The following is an 18,135-nucleotide window of genomic DNA, read 5'->3' on the forward strand; positions in this document are numbered from 1 at the left end:
ACGGCAGCCGTGAAGTCACCTCCCATCACCCGGAGTCCCGCCCGCTCTCCAGGCGGGAGGTGATAGGACGAAATTTCCGCCGCAGTAACTCTTGTGCCGTCGAAGAGCAGAAACCCGCAGGCATCCCCGTTTGCCGCTGCGGTATCCGCGGATCTCCACGCAGACGCTAAGAGAAATCAAGAGTGTACCCCGACATTAGCGGGTATTAACTTAATTTTCGCCCCACAGATACCTCGACGGTGCAGCGAGCTGCAGTGTTATTTTTCCCGCAGTCGCTTCCTCTGTGCCCAGCACGGAGACGCTGACATCACTCACTGGTTTTCATTTTTCCTCATCCCCTGAGCATCGATTGAACCCTAGCTAACCCACGCTGCCTTTAGGAACCAAACCTTGAGTGTTTGGAGGTCGGCGGATTCAGATCTCCGCCGCGTGTGCTGCTGGCCCCATGCAGGCGCGATTGAACCCAAAGGCGCTTTTATGGCCGAAGCCCGGCAGAGGGGCCGCGGTCGCATGAAAGCTAAAGTCTTCATCCCCACCACTCTGTGTTTCAGAACAAGAAGAAAACTTTGAGTTTATCATCGTGTCCCTCACTGGCCAGACGTGGCACTTTGAAGCCACCACTTATGAAGAGCGAGATGCGTGGGTCCAGGCCATCGAGAGCCAGATCCTAGCCAGCTTACAGTCCTGTGAGAGCAGCAAGAATAAGGTAAGACCCTTAGCATGCCGCCCCCCGAAATCAAGAGCCGCTGATCGTTAAAGGGAAGTGAAGGCCCCGGAGTGATGCCCCAGGGAGGGGAAGCGTCATGTGATGTGTGTGATGGGCAAGACCCAGTTATCCTTCCTGAGCCACAAGCTGAATAATTGAAAAGATAAAAAAAACACTTTGTGTCGATATGTGTCGCGTGTTAGCGTCCTCGCTCAGCCACGTCCGTGCGGCAGCACATTCTAAACCTTCTCTCTCTCAGCGAATCCCAAATGTAAAGCGTTGACCTCCTTGTGGTGCACGATGGGATCTTTTAGTTAGGCTCACGCAGCCACATTGATTTTGTTTTACGCAGAACATGCTCGGGAAAAGAGGGGCAGACTTAAAACGTTAGCCTGTTCCCTCACAAGTGCGCCAAATTCAAACCCATGTCAAGCTGGAAGACCCAAGTCGTTACAGATGGGCGTCCGGGAGGAGGAGAGGCACGTATGTGAGCGTCCGGGGAGTTTGGCGAGGACGCCGGGTCCGTCGCCTAGACTTGGCTGATGACGCCCGATACGTGTTTTATTCGGTAACCCAGACGGGATTCTTGGCAGTCATTGAGCCAGAAAACAAACAAAATTTAAGCTGCATTTTCTAGATCCCTCCGGCGATACTCCTCCGAGAGGACTCATCTTTCCGATGAGGGCTTCCCTCCGATTCCTGACTTTAGTGGCCTGGATGCTTTCAAACCCTTCTCTGGGACATTTTAGAGTCTCGAAGAGCATTTTGATTGTTCAAACTACGATCAACCGGAAACCGAGAGGCAGAGGCAGAGCATCGCCACCCACCTGCAGTTTCACTCGTAACCATTTAAGGAAATTTCTGCCGATGATTTATGCTCAGCTTTGTCATTGAGAAGGGAGTCTGTCTTTCAGAAAGGTGGCATGTCCTACTTGATCCCCTCTTTCACCAGGGTAAACCAGGCCACAGCCATTATTATTATAATGCGATTTGCTTCACTTCTGTAAAGATGTTTTTTACCCAGGGTGGGGAGAATCACCGCCTTTCCTTTTCCGAGTCCCTTGGCTTTACTGAGTCACATCCACAGATGGGGACTCCTGAGGCGAATGCGGGGAAGCTTCCGGATCTCCTCGAGGGTGGGGGTTGGTGACACACGTCCCACACAAAGCATGGGAGTCTAGTTCCAAAACCGGAGCGCAGAGAGCGCGTGGCTGCACAGACAGACGCATCCCCAGGCTTTGTACACAATCACAGTATTTCAGGTTAGGCTCTGAATCCAGCCCACGTCGTCCAGATTCAGGAAGAAGTGAATCTCCCGTTGCCTTTTTTTCCATTTCACACACTTTCCAGACCCTTACCAGCTCTTTGGGAGAAGAGACGGCGTCACTTCTGGGCCTGACGCAGACACCAGCCTAAAATGCTGTCCCTTTCTTCTAGCCGTGTGCACCCGGGCAGCGGTCTCCCTGGGGAGGGGGGACCCGTGGAGCACCGGGGGGGACGAGGTCGCACCTGTTCACCTTGGATGTTTGAGTGTCAGAGTGCCCAGCATGGAAATCCTGTCCAATTTCTCTCCCAATAGCTGGAGGGAAAATGCAGACCTGGTTGAGAATGAACTCTGGAGAAATTGTAGCTGCCTGTGGGTAACTCAGAGTTGGTGGCGGGCATAGGCACGCACACACACACACACACACACACACACACACACACACTGTGGAAGTCAGGTAGACAGACGCAGGTAGGCACATGTACACATAGTCCAGATGCCAACGCAAATTGTTAAATACACTTTGAATACTTGGGTGTCTAACCAAAGGGATTAAGATCCTAGTGCATTGTGTTAATTACATAGTAGAAGTGAATAAATTATAATTTCTGTTGCTAGGTAGTGAGCCCTCAGTCGTTTCCCATCAAACAGTTGACATGAGTTGGTTCAGCTTACGCATTCTGACATGAAAATCAAGCTTATTTTAAGTGTCCTCTGAAATTTGTTTGGGTTTATCCCAAATTAAACTTACACACCATAAGCCTTTAAAAACAGTACGTAACACCATGGGGGAGGGGAAGGGAGAAAAAAGGAGGGGAAGGAAAAAAAAAAAAAAAAAAAGAGAGGGAGGGAGCCAAACCATAAGAGACTCTTAAAAACTGAAAATAAACTGAGGGTTGATGAGAGTTGGGGGGGGGGGTTGGTAGGTGACGGGCATTGAGGAGGGCACCTATTGGGATGAGCTCTGGGTGATTGTATGGAAACCAATTTGACAATAAATTTCATATTTAAAAAAATAAAAAATAAAAACAGTACATATCCTGGGGCGCCTGGCTGACTCAGTCCATAAAGCATGCAACTCTTTTTTTAATTTTTTTTTAATGTTTATTTTTGAGAGAGACAGAGACAGAATATGAGTGGGAGAGGGGCAGAGAGCGAGAGAGAGAGAGAGGGATACAGAGAATCGGAAGCAGGATCCAGGCTCCAAGCTGTTAGCACAGAGCCTGACGTGGGGCTCGAACCCATGAAACGTGAGATCATGACGTGAGCCGAAGTCAGACGCTTATCTAACTTAGCCACCCAGGCACCCCAAGCATGCAACTCTTAATCTGAGTCGTGAGTTCAAGACCCACATTGAGTGTAGAGTTTACTTAAAAAAACAAACAAACAAAAGTTAGCTTAAAAAGACAGTATATATTGTTTCACCGAGCACCTCTGCTTCCAAAAATTTGTCATTAGTAAGTAATGACAGAAGCAGGCAAATTTTAGCAATAAGCAAGTTCTTTACAGCACTGTTTACCCTGGAGAAAAATTGGAAGCCACTGAAATGTCCATCAAAGAAAACTTCATAAAGAAGTTCTTGTAAGTGGAACAACAACTTCAGATGATGACATTGGAGGACAGCATGGTGGCATTGAGAAATGACAGTCATTAGGCTAAAAGGCAGATCTAGGGGTACGTGGGTGGCTCAGTGGGTCGAGCGTCCGACTTCGGCTCAGGTCACGATCTCGCGGTTCGTGAGTTTGAGCCCCGCGTCGGGCTCTGTGTTGACAGCTCGGAGCCTGGAGCCTGCTTCGGATTCAGCGTCTCCCTCTCTCGCTCTCTGCCCCTCCCCTGCCCACACTCCGTCTCTCTCAGTCTCTGAAAAATAAACATTAAAAAAAAATAAACTTAAAGGGCAGGTTCTAAAGCAATATATGCCGGCTTTTTCAATAAGTACGTGTGTGTGTACAGATCGTGCTAGAAGAATAGATATCAGAATGTTAATAAAACCGAAGTATGGACGATCACATCAACACTTACAAATTTTATATCGTTCCTTTCTCCCTTCTGTATTTTTTTCAACGTGTTGAGGGAAGACAGTTACGTGTCTGTTTAAAAACAAACGCCGCTCCCCGCCCCCACCCGCATCGGTGCCCTAGTTGCTGTGATAGCCGAGATGGTCTCCGTGTGGATGGGGCGTCTCCAAGGGACGAAGCGTGGTTTGGATGTGGCTTCCCGGCGAGGAGCCCCGGGCTGTGTCTCACAGCGCTAACTGAGCCCCGATCCGCGGCTTGTAAAGCGGCTTCTCATTCTCTCACCTTTATGGAAGCAGGCACCCAGCGGGGCGTGTTAACCAGCGGCAGCTGGTCTGTGCCCACTCTCGAATGACCCAGAACTTCCCTCCGTCCTCCTTTCCGGTGGAGTCCTCTCATCTGCCAGGTCTTGACCCGGTGCAGGAAGCCTTCTCCATCAGTTACGCTTTTTGCCCAGAGATCTCGGGAGAGGAAGGGACGGCTCGATGTGGTCCTCATCCTGTATCTGCTGACAGACGGTTTGGTTTTTCCCCGACGTCTCCAGCGGACGTGGAAACATGTCCCGGGTTCTTACCTCTTGCATTTGTGTGTCTTCCTCCATGCGCAGTCCCGGCTGACGAGCCAGAGTGAGGCCATGGCCTTGCAGTCGATACGAAACATCCGAGGGAACTCCCACTGTGTGGACTGCGAGACCCAGAGTAAGTGTGGGCTGGGGCGGGGGGCTCGGGGGCCGGCAGAGGGCGGCGGGATGGTCCGGCAAAGCCCCCGTCACAGCAACCCCGCTTCTGTCGTTTCCCGTGTGAGGGTTATTGTGTCACGTAGGGGCTTTTAAGGAATTGACACATTCTCGCTTGGATTTTATTTTACCACCATATCCTTCGCCCGGAAGCCCCACTGATGGCACCCCAGGTCTCTCTTAGGCCTCGGGCCTCGGCATTCCGAGGAACGGCAGTCACCCCACGCCACGGGTTGGCCGCGCGCCTGGATTTCTGTGCCAAACCCAGGAATTAACCTTTTGCTTAATCAATGATCATGTGCTTGTTTGCTTTTCCATAAAAATACAGTGCCGTTGTTAATTCCCGCCCAGAGATTTCTGGAGTTTGGGGTTTTTTGTTTTGTAATTTCAAAATCATCTTGGCATCAAAACAGTTCTCTTTTTTTTTTTTTTTTTTTTTTTTTTTTTGCAATGTTAAATTCAGTATACGCTAAAGCATCTGATTGAACTCCCAGACTTCATAATTACTTCTTGGTGCCTTGGAGTAGCCCAGTTTTACTTGGTGCTTCCTGCTGTCCAGTACAGAATATGTTTTTCCCTCTGAGAAAGTCATTTTGTTATTTGTATCCTTGAGGTTAAAGACCGACTTCTAATTCTCTGTACCCCCAGCCCTCAGCACAGCACTGGGCGCATTCGGTAGAACTTTCTCCGGCCATGTTTTGTGTCATGAAGGTGTGTTTTGATGAGAGGGAAAGACAGGTGAGACAAGGTGAGAGGCCTTGGCACCGGCCGTGGTGTCACCTGGGAATCGCGGGCGTGTGATGCGGTCCTGGCCGTCCCCGAGCCCGAGCCCGAGCCCGAGCCCGGTGGGCGAGGCGGGACCCAGAGACCACAGAACCCGCCACGGTGGAGAAGGGCTGTTTCCGGACGCCCAGCGCCTCCAGCCGCCTCTGTGCAGAAGCCGGGGTTTGCAGGGAGCGGGGGGCGCCAGTGGGACGTGAGCAGGTGGCTGCAGGAGTCGTGGTGTCCGGGGAGCAGCGGGACAGGCAGCGGAGTGGCGCTCGCACGTTGACGACCAGCGTGTCTGCTGCCTGGGTTGGAAGCTGGTTGGAGCTGAGGGGGGTGAGGGTGCTGAGTGGAGAACGTAGGAGCCTTTCTTCTTCATCCGTAGACACGGGGAACTCCTTCCCGGTGTGAGAGCAGAGGTGAGATGTGTTCTGAGCCATGCGGCTTGGAATCGAGCCACGGAGGGAGGCGGAGGCCGCCGTGGGGGTGGTCCCCTGAACAGAACAAGCAGACGCGACCTCGGGGCTGTCACACAGGAAAGGGGACGTGCTTGGGGCGCCTGGGGGGCTCAGTCGGTTGAGCGTCCGGCTTCGGCTCGGGTCATGATCTCACTGATCATGGGTTCGAGCCCCGCGTCGGGCTCTGTGCTGACGGCTCGGAGCCCGCTTTGGATCCTGTGTCTCCTTCTCTATTACTCCCCCGCTTTCTCTCTCTCTCAAAAATAAAGATTTAAAAAATTAGAAAAAAAAAAAGAAAGGGGACACATCCGCTCTGAGCAGCCACTGTGTTGCAAGGCAGGGACGGGAAAGGTCCTGAGGCCAGCGTCCACAGCCCCCACGTGAGAGAGAGGGTCTCTTCTTCAGGTGTCTTGACGCACTTCCTTGAAGCATCTTTTGTTTGAATTTTTGAATTTTGCTTTCAAAACGTGTCAGGAGATGAAGTTCCAAGAGAGTAGTTATTTGACCTGTGTGTTGTTATCAGAAAGTCTTTAGAGTTAGAATTCTAAAAGCACAAAATCTGAAAGCTCTTAGAACCTCCGCCAGGAAAGGCACCTACGATTGCTTCCGCCATAGAGCTAGAGTCCTTGGAAAGGGCCGATTCCGTGGCTCACAGGCTCCGTGGTATGTGGTGCATTGGAGGCCAAGAGTCCTTTCTGAGAGCAGGTAGGTCACTCAAGTGCCAAGGTGTGGGGGCTGAGACACAGAGCAGCGGGAGAAGGGAGGCTGGTGTGGGGGTGGGGGGGCGCCACTCGAGTTGGGGGGGGCGCCACCCAAGCAGATATTCAGGGACAGAGGGAACGAGGAGAGGCCGAGTGTGACAGTTGCAGAGGAAAAAGAGATCACGGGATCCCATTCCGTAAACACCTGGACTCCACCAGGCCCACACCCGTTTTCTGTGATGCTCGTGACTGTAAATGCTGGTGTGGCCGTGGGCCCCACGTACAGGGGAGGAAATGGGGCGTCTGAAAGTCCGAAAATAGCCGATTTTGGTGAAAGTGCTGGGAAGTGCACCACCCACACCCTCGTGATGAACTGTGAAACTCCCACAGGGCAGTTTGGCATCGTACATAAAAAGCCGTAAGCAAGTGGCCGCCCCACACTCCAGCTGTGCCCTCCAGGCGCCAAGCCCGTGGGGATGAGCAAAGGGCCTCAAAGACCTGGCTTCGAAGGTGTTCGACACAGCGCTCTTTATAGAGCAAAAAGTCGGAACATCCCACGTCTGCAAAACCGGAAGAACCGTTCGTGGGGATGTCTTCTCGGTGAAATAATGTGCAACCTGAACAAGTTGTGTAAAAAATACACGAATGGAGATGGAGAAACTTGGGAATGTACTGGAAATGAAAAAGTATTTAGTCAGTGAGTCAAGGAGAGCCCAGTGAATCATTTTCGGTATTTAGGCAGAAAAGATCTGTAAGGATGCATTCCAGAACGTCGACCCCACTTGTCTCTGAGCGGTAGGGTCCTTGTGATGGGGGTTGTCTCGATTATTTTATAAGTGAGCGCGGATGCGGAGGAAATGGCACACTGGGTGGTCTGTGTTTTGGTGTGTGCGAGTATGAGGTCAAACGTTAAACGCGAGAAAAGCCTCTTGTTTCTGGGTGTTGGAGAAGAAAAGCTGTTAAGGTTGCAGCTCTCTGCCGACCCGAGAGAGCCTGCTTGCTCCTCACGGGCTCCCATCCAGGGAGCTGGCCCTGCCTGAGCCTTCCTGGGGACCGCACAGGACCCCTCCCCCAGCGCCCTGAGCATCCGAGCTGAGAGGTCATCTCTCGTGCTTCCAGGGGGTCTGGCGGGAGGGGGTGGGCCTGCCAGACCACAATTGTGGCTTCCTTGGACATCACGGGGCCTGGGCTCCTGTTTTCTACTGACGCCATAATCCCCTCTTCAAGGGGGGCCTGGGGACTGGGCCCCGGGGACCTCTCATTGGCACGTAGCCGAGGCTGGTTTTTATTGTTCTTACTGACTAAAGGGCTTTCTTTTCCATTTTGTTTTCTTTTTTTTTCTTTTCTTTTTTTTTTTTTTTCTTTTGTTGAGAAAAGAGAAATTGAGCCAAGACAGACAGTGACTGTTTCTGGTCCCAGGTAGCTTTGTGCGTTCTCCGCTATAGTCTCGCCATGCCGTGCCTGTCAGCTCCTTTGACTTCCAGAAGGTTCTTATCAAACCACGACGCAAAGGAAGAGGTCCGTGTCCGCCCCGGCGAGCTGCCTTCAGGACTGTGTACCATCGGCGACAGCATGGCTGTGCCTCTCTGGGAGCCCTGGAAGTGGCCGAGCCCCTCCGCACAGCCCAGTGGCACCCCCGTGGCACTACGGGCTGGCACGGAGCTTCGCTGGGGGGTGGCTGGTCACAGAGGGCCGACATGGGGCTCCGTGCCGGCCTGCAGGAACAGAGCGGGCCCTGCCTGGCATGTCCATCAGCTAGCAGTGCTCAGGGGGTTGCCCCCTGGTTCCCTCCGTTGTCTGAAGGCAGAGACGCCCTAAGGGGCCCACCCCGCTGGGGTCCCTTCTCCCAGAGCTTTGGCAAAGGGCCTGGCTCTCGAGATAACGGTGGGTCAGTGCTGATGGCCACAGGAGGCACGGGCCACCCGGACGGAAGACTGTCAGTGCCAACCGTGCTTGATCTGTGGCCAGAGAGGGTACCGGTGCAGATGTGACGCCCACCTCGGAGAGGGACAGGATCAAATCCAGGGAAAGCGGCTGCCCTCTCACCTGCGATGGGGCAGGGCAGAGGTGAGAGCAGGGCACACGCTCCTGTCCTCCACCGCGTGGTTGGAGACAGGTGGCAACAGCCTCCGTCACCAGCCATGACGGTGGCTACACAATGAACTGTGACAACATGAAGAATTTTTTTTTTTCCACGTTCAGTTACTTACTTTGAGAGAGCACATATGCATGGGAGAGGGAGCAGAGAGAGAGAGAGGGAGAGGGAGGGAATCCCAAGCAGGTTCCACGGTGTCAGTGCAGAGCCCAGTGTGGGGCTCTGTCTCACACATCGTGAGATCATGACCTGAGCCAAGATGGAGAGCCGATGTTTGACCCACTGAGCCACCCAGGCTCCCCAAGCACTGTTTTCAATAGAAAGTACTTTGGATATCGTTAAGTGTGCAAAAGCAAGAGAAAGCTTTTTTCTTGCACGTGAATATGCACAGGTCAAAAAAATGAGTTGACCGTAACGGAAGGGGGTGGTAGTTCTAAAGTTTTCTTTCTTTGTTCTTTATACGTTTCTTTGAATGAGCTTATTGTTTTTGTAATTATAAAGGGGTCTTAAGATTGAGAGGGACTTGAGGATGTGGGTTCCCCCCATTGGCAACTTATTGTCCCCTCTGAGGGTGGGGCCCAGTGGTCCAGTGGTGTCCCGTGGTCATGTGGGAGGAACGTTGTGGGAGGTCCACTGTGTCCCATGGTCTTGTGGAAGGAATGTTGTGGTAGGACCACTGTGTCCAGTCATCATGTGAGAGGAACGTTGTGGGAGGTCCACTGTGTCCCGTGGTCATGTGGGAGGAACGTTGTGGGAGGTCCACTGTGTCCCGTGGTCTTGTGGAAGGAACGTTGTAGTAGGACCACTGTGTCCCATGGTCACGTGAGAGGAACATTGTGGGAGGACCACTGTGTCCAGTGGTCATGTGAAAGGAACGTTTTGGGAGGTCCACTGTGTCCCATGGTCTTGTGGAAGGAATGTTGTGGTAGGACCACTGTGTCCAGTCATCGTGTGAGAGGAACGTTGTGGGAGGTCCACTGTGTCCCGTGGTCATGTGGGAGGAACGTTGTGGGAGGTCCACTGTGTCCCGTGGTCTTGTGGAAGGAACGTTGGGCTCCAGATGCCACATCCCCTTCTCTGGGTGATCCCCCCTGGCTTGTGAACACAGTACCCCCCCATCTCCAGTTCAGTTGTGTCCCCGTAGGGCTTGGGGATTTCTGTGTCACTTGGGATTTGGGGCTGTGGAAACCCCCACCCACTTGTTCTTCCTGAGAATGTGCCAGACTGCGTGGAGACACTGTCCACACAGCTGGTAGACCCCAGAACCCTGTTTCCCAGAGTGGGTGCCCATCGGTGGAGGGAGTCCGTGATGTAGGGAGTCTGGAAACCCACAGCATCTACCTCTTGAGGAGCCGTGCCTTAGGATATCTGTGCTTCTGGGAAATCCTGCAGCGAAGCTAACTATCAAACAGGGTCCAGACTCCTGGGAAGCCTTTGTTTAGAACCCCTGCTGCCAACCGTCCACCGGGAACACGTTAACGAAAGTCTCACCCCTGAGAGCCCTCGAGAACCCGAGAGCTTGGACCCCTGGCGTGGATCTCGCCAGCATGCCTGACCTTCATGGACAGGCTGGTAGAGGCAGCTCAGCCTCTCCACTGCCCCAAGGCCCCCTCATCCATGATGCCTTGCTGCCTACCCGGTCAGAGCTGATCCCTCCCTCCTGGCTGGTCTGCGACGCCCTGGATGGAAATCACTGGCGTGAACTCCTCCCGCCATGTTGTATTAACGTTGTCAGTGCCTTTCTCTCTCGTGTCCCCCTGGATCTCAGGGGCCCCGTCATTTATCTTTGTGGACCCCAGGCCCGCACACAGGAAGGGACACCAGCCCCAGTCCCCCAACTCTAGACGTCCCAGAAAAACCTAAAGTAGGAGCACGTTCAACCTCCGGCTTCTGTCGCTTGCTCTTTCCTGCAGGCATAGACAGGAACTGCAAATTACATAACCGTCAGCCTGACATCCTTGGGTCTTTGCCCAAATGTCGCCTCAAAGAAGCCTTCCCTGACCACCCCTGGGTTTAAATCACACACGCGAATCCGTCTCCCTCTTCTCCCTGGTGGGGTTCTCTCGGGGCACACCCTTACCAACGCGTCGTGTGTTTGTGTGTGTTGTTCTCGCTTTTTACTGTCGGTCTGCCCCGGAGAACCCAAGTCCCACATTTCTGTTTGCAGGGGTGTTTGTGTTCCGTTTGCTGCTCCGTCCCCCGAACCTGGCACGGAAACAGCGGTGGATTTGTGAAGGAATAAACGTAATTCTAGCCGACACGGAGCACTGCGTTTCCATGTGTGGTCACCTCACAGCATCTAACGCTCGGACAGCCCCACGGGGACGGGCCTCATTAGCCTCATTTCCATCCACGGCCTGGAGAGCAAGAGACATTGGCAAGGGGCAGACGGGGCAGGAGGGCGTGTGTTGACAGGCCCGTGGGGGTCCCTGCGCTGGAGAGGGAGGGCCCTGAGGCCGGAAGGGGAGACAGGAGATGATTCAGAGCTGCCAGGCCGTATGGCCTCACCTGTAGGCCTAAAGTGGCAGCCTAGGGCCGCGACACCCCAACACGTCCCGGGAGGTGCGGGGGGGGTGTGACTGGTCAGTTCTGCTGACGCCTGCTAAGTTGTCGTTCTCGTCTGTTGGAGCAGAGGCAAGGCCATCCTTCCTGTGGCCCCAGCGGCAGGGCACTCAGACAAGGCCACGTCCCTGCAGCCCTTGGACTTAGGTGACCCCAGGTCACGGCAATGCTTTACTCCCCTCTCGCCCTCGGTATTTCTGATTCTCTAGCTTTCACGGAGATCCGCGTGTGGTCGTTGACTTGTGTCCTGTGCGTGCTGTCCTCCTTCTGGGGACACCACAGCAGGGAGGCCTCTGAAGCTCATGGGGGAGGGCAAGGCGACAGTGCATTGACTTCTAAACCGGGGGTTGGGGGTGGTGGGGTCCTGTGCCCATAGGAGAACTTGGAGAATGGTTGCGGTGGTGGGGCGGGCAGTGGCACCTGGTGAGAGACTCTTCCCACGGCTCAGGTGAGCGGCATGTGGTGACTGTGGGGACAGTGTGTGAAAGTATTCACCAGCAGTGCTCAGTGGTGGGTGGAGGTGGGCACGGGAACCTCATGGCTTCCTAGGACGTGCGCCCTGCCTCACGCCAGCCCTGGGGACAGGTCCCTTGCTGTCGTTGGGCTGTTCTCTCCACCTGAAACTACACACTGGGGCAAGCTATGCGGAGAGGTCACGAACGGAAAGAGGTTGGCGCCCCTGATCCTACCCCTTCCACGGGGAAGGTGCCGTGAAACGGGGCACGTGTGGGGAGCACCGGGGACAGGAGGAAGGGGGCGGACATTGAGAGACTGAGGTGCTTGGTGATTGGCTGGCTGTGGGAGCGATGGAGAATCAGGGTCGAGTCCCAGGATCCCGGCTTAAATAACCGGTGAACCGGTGCCATTTGCTGGGATGGGGCTGCCCCTGGCAGGAGACGACGTTCAATGAAACGTGGACGGGCAGGTCCCTGCAGGATTTCCAAGTGGAAATGTATGACGGTAGTCACATGTGCAGCGCGGAGAGAGGAGCGTATCTGTGACCGCTGAGGCAGATGGTATCTGTGGACAGTTGTTAACCATTGGGTAACAACGAGATCTGTGGGTTGCATTGAGTTGGCTTAGGAAAGAGTATAGAATCAAGAGACCAGCCTACAGGACCCCCTGAGGTAAGGGGCGGGTTCAGGAGGAAAAGTAGGGAAGGAAATCAAGATGGGGAGCCAGACAAGTGCTAGAAAGATCCAGGGAGGGTACCGACCAAAAAGGCATCTGGAGGCAGTGTTGTAAGGAGGGCTAACCAGAGATCAAGTGAAATGATGGTTAAACACAGCCCTTTAGATTTTGCGTGACCTGGTGACTTTGGCTGCCCTGCTCCAGCGGAAAGGTGGGGATAGAGGCCAGGTTGGGATCGAGAGGTACAGACACAGAGGTGGTGGGTGTAGAAGTAGGGCTGTGAAGAGGCGCAGCAGGGGTGTCCCGCAAAACATTCACCACCCCACCCTCCTCTCTGATCATCCCACAAGGCCCAGGCCAAGCCTCCTCCATGCAGCCCTCCTTCTTTCACCTGTGATGGCCAACCTCTTCCTTCCCACTCTGCCCGTACATTTACTCTTTAACTGTACCCTTCAGTGTTTAGTCTGCATTTCCTTACTCTGTTTATTTTTATGGTTGACTATCGCTGTCATTAGTTGAGACGTACGTTTCCTCTTCCCGACCACAATGTCTCTGAGTCACGGACCTCTCTTCTCTTCCATCTCCCCCATGGTATCCATCACCGCTTTCCATGGTGTATATGAGATACGAAACAAATGGCTGGCTGATTTCTGGTGAATGGGTACAAGGCCCCTTGACTCTTCAAGGGGACCTGGAGTAAATACCGATTATTCCTGGATGACTTAAACCTTACTTGATTCTGTCGGTGGTCAAAGCCATTGGCTGTCAAGGTGAGAGCCATCTTTGCAAATCCGCCTCAGCTCTAGAATCTGGCACGCAGCCAACCTGCGGCCTGCCTTCTCAGTCTTCCAGTGCTGCCAGCCAGTTTCACACTGGGAGCGACCCAGCTCAAGGGTTCAAGCTGTATCCCCTAAACTCATTCGTCGCCCTTGGTGCATCGTCACAGCCTAAAGCGCTGCCATTCACTCTGCAGGTCAGGGTTGATCCAGCGAGGTCATCACCTAACCAGTGGACCCCGCCCACCATCTTGCCAGCAGTAGTAGATAAGTCGGAGTTACTCCAGTGGTCCCCCTTATGTAAGATCGCTGAAAACCATGTCTTCATTGTCGTGTGCCTGCCTGCCTTTTGTCTTTGAAATCTGCAAATGTGTCCATTTTATGACTATTGAGAACTCAGATATGCCTGTGGTTGCTGAGGTGGTTGTTTACAAGGGATACCGTAGCGCTCTCGAGTGCTCTCTTTCCTTCCATCAGCAGCCGTCCACAGTAGATGCAAGTCATGTATGGTTCTTTTCCACGTGCATCTGCGCTCTCGAGAATGCTACTGTCGGGGGACTGGGAAATGCATTTCTCTGTCCAAATCACTGCCGGCAGCTGCTTTTATCATGTAGGGAAATTCCTAGGCTTTGGCCGAAGCCAGATTGTTAAAAGGCGCCCCCAACGTATCAAACCTTCTGAGATGCCTAAGACGCTATGGAGTCCTGGCCAGGGAGCATTTCCAGGCCACGTGATTCCAGGGAGGGACTGCTGGGTGTGAGGTCTAGCAACTGGCCTCTTTGTTCCTGAGATCCTAAGGGCGGTTGGAATGAGTCGGTGATGGTCTGACCCCCTGTTCCTCTTCCCACAGATCCTAACTGGGCCAGTTTGAACCTGGGAGCCCTCATGTGCATCGAGTGCTCGGGGATCCACCGGAACCTAGGCACCCACCTTTCTCGAGTCCGGTCTCTGGACCTCGACGACTGGCCCATCGAGCTCATCAAGGTGATGTCATCCATCGGGAATGAGTTGGCCAACAGCGTCTGGGAGGAGAGTAGCCAGGGGCGGACGAAGCCCTCGCTGGACTCCACAAGGTAGGGACGTGGGAAGGTGTATGGCGCAGGGGCATTCCGCCAACAGTTAGACAACTGGAAATGACCTTACTGCTTACCGACAGGCTCAACATGGATGGCCCTGGCAACCTGTAGGAATAGTGAGGAGCCCGCACAGAAATGTCTGTGTTTAAAATTGGTGTTCAGCAGACGTGGATAATTCAGACTCCTTAATTTTTTATGTTTGTTTTTACACCTTGGGGATTCCTCTCTCCCTCTTAGAAATGTATTAAGCTTCCGACCTTATGAATATATCACTTTAATTAATACATTTCTAATAGGTGTAAGCTGTGCTGTTAACACTAATTACGAATTTTTGATTCTTTAATGTTGTTATTCTTATATGTTTGATAAGCATCTGCTCAGTTGGTTTCCCTCGCCCCTCCTACACACACACACACCCACAATAAGTGAGTTTATAGTAACAAAATATATTTTATTTTCCTAAAATATATTTCTAACACTTTTAATCAGCCAAGTTCGGCATAACGTATGGTGAGTCCTCATTAATGTTAATTGTTACGCAGTGTAAAAAACGCATTTATTTTGAGCCCATTTATTTTCTCATTTTTCATTTACAGCTATTATAAACCGTTTTTGAGTACACATACATATTTAATGTACCTAAGAGGTGATAAAATGGCATGTCTTCCGAGAAAGCCTGCTTCATCGAGGAGAGTGGGTCATTCCATCTCGGCGGGCGGCTGCCCCCAGGAGGAGGCGTCCAGGGTCACGTCTCCACCTCTGACGGAGGGGCAAGGGGCTCGCTTTCCGCTCTGGCCTCTCGGGTGTGTGAAAAGAGGGACGGAGAGAAGGGGTCTCCCATCATTAGCACGTTTTAAAGCCCTATGGCTTGTTTTGCTGGGGATGAGACCGTGTGCAAGTGCCCATGGCGGTCTGCGGTGGTGCCCCACTTGAGGCGTGAGAAGGCGGTTTCTGCCGCTGAGCAACCATAATGCGCGCAGCGTCGGTGGACTTTGTTTTACGAACGCTGAAAAATGAATTTGTGGTGCCACCTTCGGTTCACTTTAGAGAATGAAGCTGGTGTGTTATTAACCTGCTCTTCACGTCAAGCGTCCTGTGGGGAGGGGGGCGAAGGGAGCAAGAAGCACCCAAAGCGTATTTGTCTGGCGTTGCCTCAGTTGGCTGGGTGAGCTGCTCATGGGTGAACTCCACCACGCAGTGCCTACGGGGACAGCTTAACTACAAACTGAAGAACCAGTACCCTTTTCTGAATTTTTTATCTTGACCTGTTTAACGCTAACATAGAAATTAGCAGGCCATCGAGTAGGAGCATTCTTAAAAGACAAATTTATGTATTATTAATATCTATTTTTTCATAGATATGGTTTCCTTAGGGGATAGTTAGGTCTAAAAGCGAAATATGATTGGAAATCAGATTGAGCTTAATGTAGGAGTGCAGAGAACATTGAGATAAGTTGGAAAAAAAAATTAATCATGCATTTTATTGTTTGTGTGTAAAAGGAGCAGATATGTTATTTGTAATACTCTGAATTGGAAAAGTTTGTTTTTCTAAATCTATCATAATTAGCTACTGTTTAGAGCGTTCAAAGATACGGGTTGATACTTTTAACTGATAAGTGTTTTATATTAATTTCGTCTTCATTCATAAGTGAAGGTTGTGTGCGTACAGGCACTTGATTGTTCTAATTTGTATATCTGAGTTAAGTTCTTGAGTGCATAACTTTCTCTTCTCTCCAGCATTGTACACATCCCATGTTTATATTTTGGACATGTTTTATAGTCTTCCTTTCTCACATACGAAGTGACTGCAGCAAAATCCCACCTTTTCTTGGATCCCATTCGCTGTTGGCTAAGAGCCGCTGAGTTTCAGCCCTCTCTCTAAGGCTGTGGTGATGGTGATGTTGCGACGTGGTGTTTCCAAAGGGAGCTTTGGAATGTCTAAGAGGATGAACAGCTTTGAGAATTGAATGTCTCTTCGTGCCTTTAGTAATTCTCCCAGGGAGTTTTGTTTTTAATTTATATTCAGCTGTTACTCAGTGAGCGCTTTCTCGTAGAAAAGAAGCGATAAATGATGATTTCGCACCTACAGTGATTTGTGAATGTTCCAGGGGGCCAGCTGAGGGTTCCAGGACTCAGGAGAATTCACAGTATGGAGGGATTCCTATAGCCGGTGTGTCCCAGGGAAGTTTCACTGGAGAAATGGCACCTGAACTGGACTTTCAAATGTGGGGTGACGTCCAGGCCTGGGGGGAGTGGGGTGTGTGGGGGAATGAGCATGGCCTGGGCAAAGTCAGGGCCTGTGGGGGAGTACAGAAACTGGGGAGTCGCCACCCATGGAGCTGGGCCACCAGGTAAATGAGGAGGAGGGGGGATGTTGGGGCCAAAGCAGAGCAAAGACTGGGGAGAGCCTTTGAGCTGGGCTGTATTATAACAGCACCTCCGGAGTGGCCAGAGGGTGAGGGTTTAGGGGTTCACGTGTGATCCGCCTGATCCAAGAGTGCTAAAGGCAGCTAGCAACGTTGTTGGACAGGATGGAGAAGAGGCAGGGAGGCCAGTTGGAAGGCTGTGGTCCCGGCGGGTTATACCTAGAAAGGCGTAGATATACACCGTCAAAAACAGAGAAACAGCTCTGCATTAGTGGTGCACCAATAATTCAAACCCTCACCATCTTCACTGCCTCGTGCAGTTTCCTCACATAGAAAGGAAAAACGCAAAGTTGGGGCTAGAATCTCCGCGTGGAATTCGGTCTGTGAAAGGAGAGTGGGTATGGAGCCTGGATCCCGCTGTCCCGGGACAAGGAAACATGCCCCCCCCCCCCCCCCCGCCCCGCCGACGCCCACCACCTGTGGTCTCTGCAGAGACCGTGATCGTTAGTCCAAACAGCAGGGGGGAGGGGGGAGGTCTTCTAACCTGGCCCTAAGGTAATTTCTAAAAAGAAATACTTCAGTAAATTTTCATTCCTATCCAAGGATAGGCCAAGTGCCACGGATCCAGCTTTGGATCTCTTTGGAAAAGAGAATCTTCGGAATTCTTTGGAAAAGGGCCCAGCTGCGTTCCCAAGCAGCCCCGTCCATTCCGTCTTGTTCAGAAGATTCATTCTGACAGTGGAATATAATTAGAAATGGGCCGTTCTTCCCCAAACACACACGGCGCGCACGCACACACACACACACACACACAGGACCGTGGGGAAGTAGAATACAGCCCATCTTTCTGCAAAGAAACAACCGGTTCCCCGAAACCACCTCGTACTGGCGTCACCCAGGCCTGCGGGTGAGGTAGGAAAACAGGCGCCTTTGACCAGCTGGCTGGCCTTCTGCTCGCTGTCCCTGCACCCCTGATGAGGGCAGCTTCGGACGGCTCGTAATTGGTTCCAGGGATTCTCAGCCGCCCTGAGAACTGCCGTTCAAGCTGGAGCAGCGTTGTGATCAATCGAAGCTGACGGCGGTGAAGCGGTATTGACTTCCCCTTCCTAAACCGGGGAATCATTAGTCAAGAAAAGCATCTTTTAATTACTCCCAGGAAGAAAAAAAAAAAAATCTTTTTGGATGGATTCTGCAACAACTGCCATTTTTTCCCAGTGCATTCGATATTAAATTTATTGTCTCAGGAGGGGAGAGGATGCCCTTCATCCCCCCCCCCCCCCCGCTCGGTAATGGAGGTTTAATTCAGAGAAAGGAGCAGGGTAGAGGATATTGATGCCACGACAATTAACTACATCTGGGGTGGAATCAGAATTCCCCTCTCTAATTGCTATTGATATCATTTAAGCACACACTTAAAATATTGATTTTAAGTGCAGATGCTGAAGTAGGAGAGCGGTGGTGACAGTGGATGGAATTTACTAGAT

The 18,135-nt window shown here is 52.2% G+C and overlaps 1 protein-coding gene across 7 annotated transcripts in view; it reads left to right on the plus strand.

Moving 5' to 3' along the window:
- The window catches only part of AGAP1 (ArfGAP with GTPase domain, ankyrin repeat and PH domain 1), a 554,001-nt gene that overhangs the window by 471,689 nt on the left and 64,177 nt on the right, over nucleotides 1-18,135 (plus strand). For all 7 annotated transcript variants that reach the window (XM_030325013.1, XM_030325015.1, XM_030325017.1 and 4 more), the window contains 3 exons: nucleotides 552-706; nucleotides 4,593-4,683; nucleotides 14,060-14,282. In XM_030325013.1, coding sequence (XP_030180873.1) covers nucleotides 552-706; nucleotides 4,593-4,683; nucleotides 14,060-14,282 — 469 coding nt within the window. The remainder of the gene's footprint in view (nucleotides 1-551; nucleotides 707-4,592; nucleotides 4,684-14,059; nucleotides 14,283-18,135) is intronic.

This window comes from Lynx canadensis, chromosome C1 (genome assembly GCF_007474595.2).
Source record: "Lynx canadensis isolate LIC74 chromosome C1, mLynCan4.pri.v2, whole genome shotgun sequence".
In the NCBI taxonomy this organism is placed as follows: Eukaryota; Metazoa; Chordata; class Mammalia; order Carnivora; family Felidae; genus Lynx; species Lynx canadensis.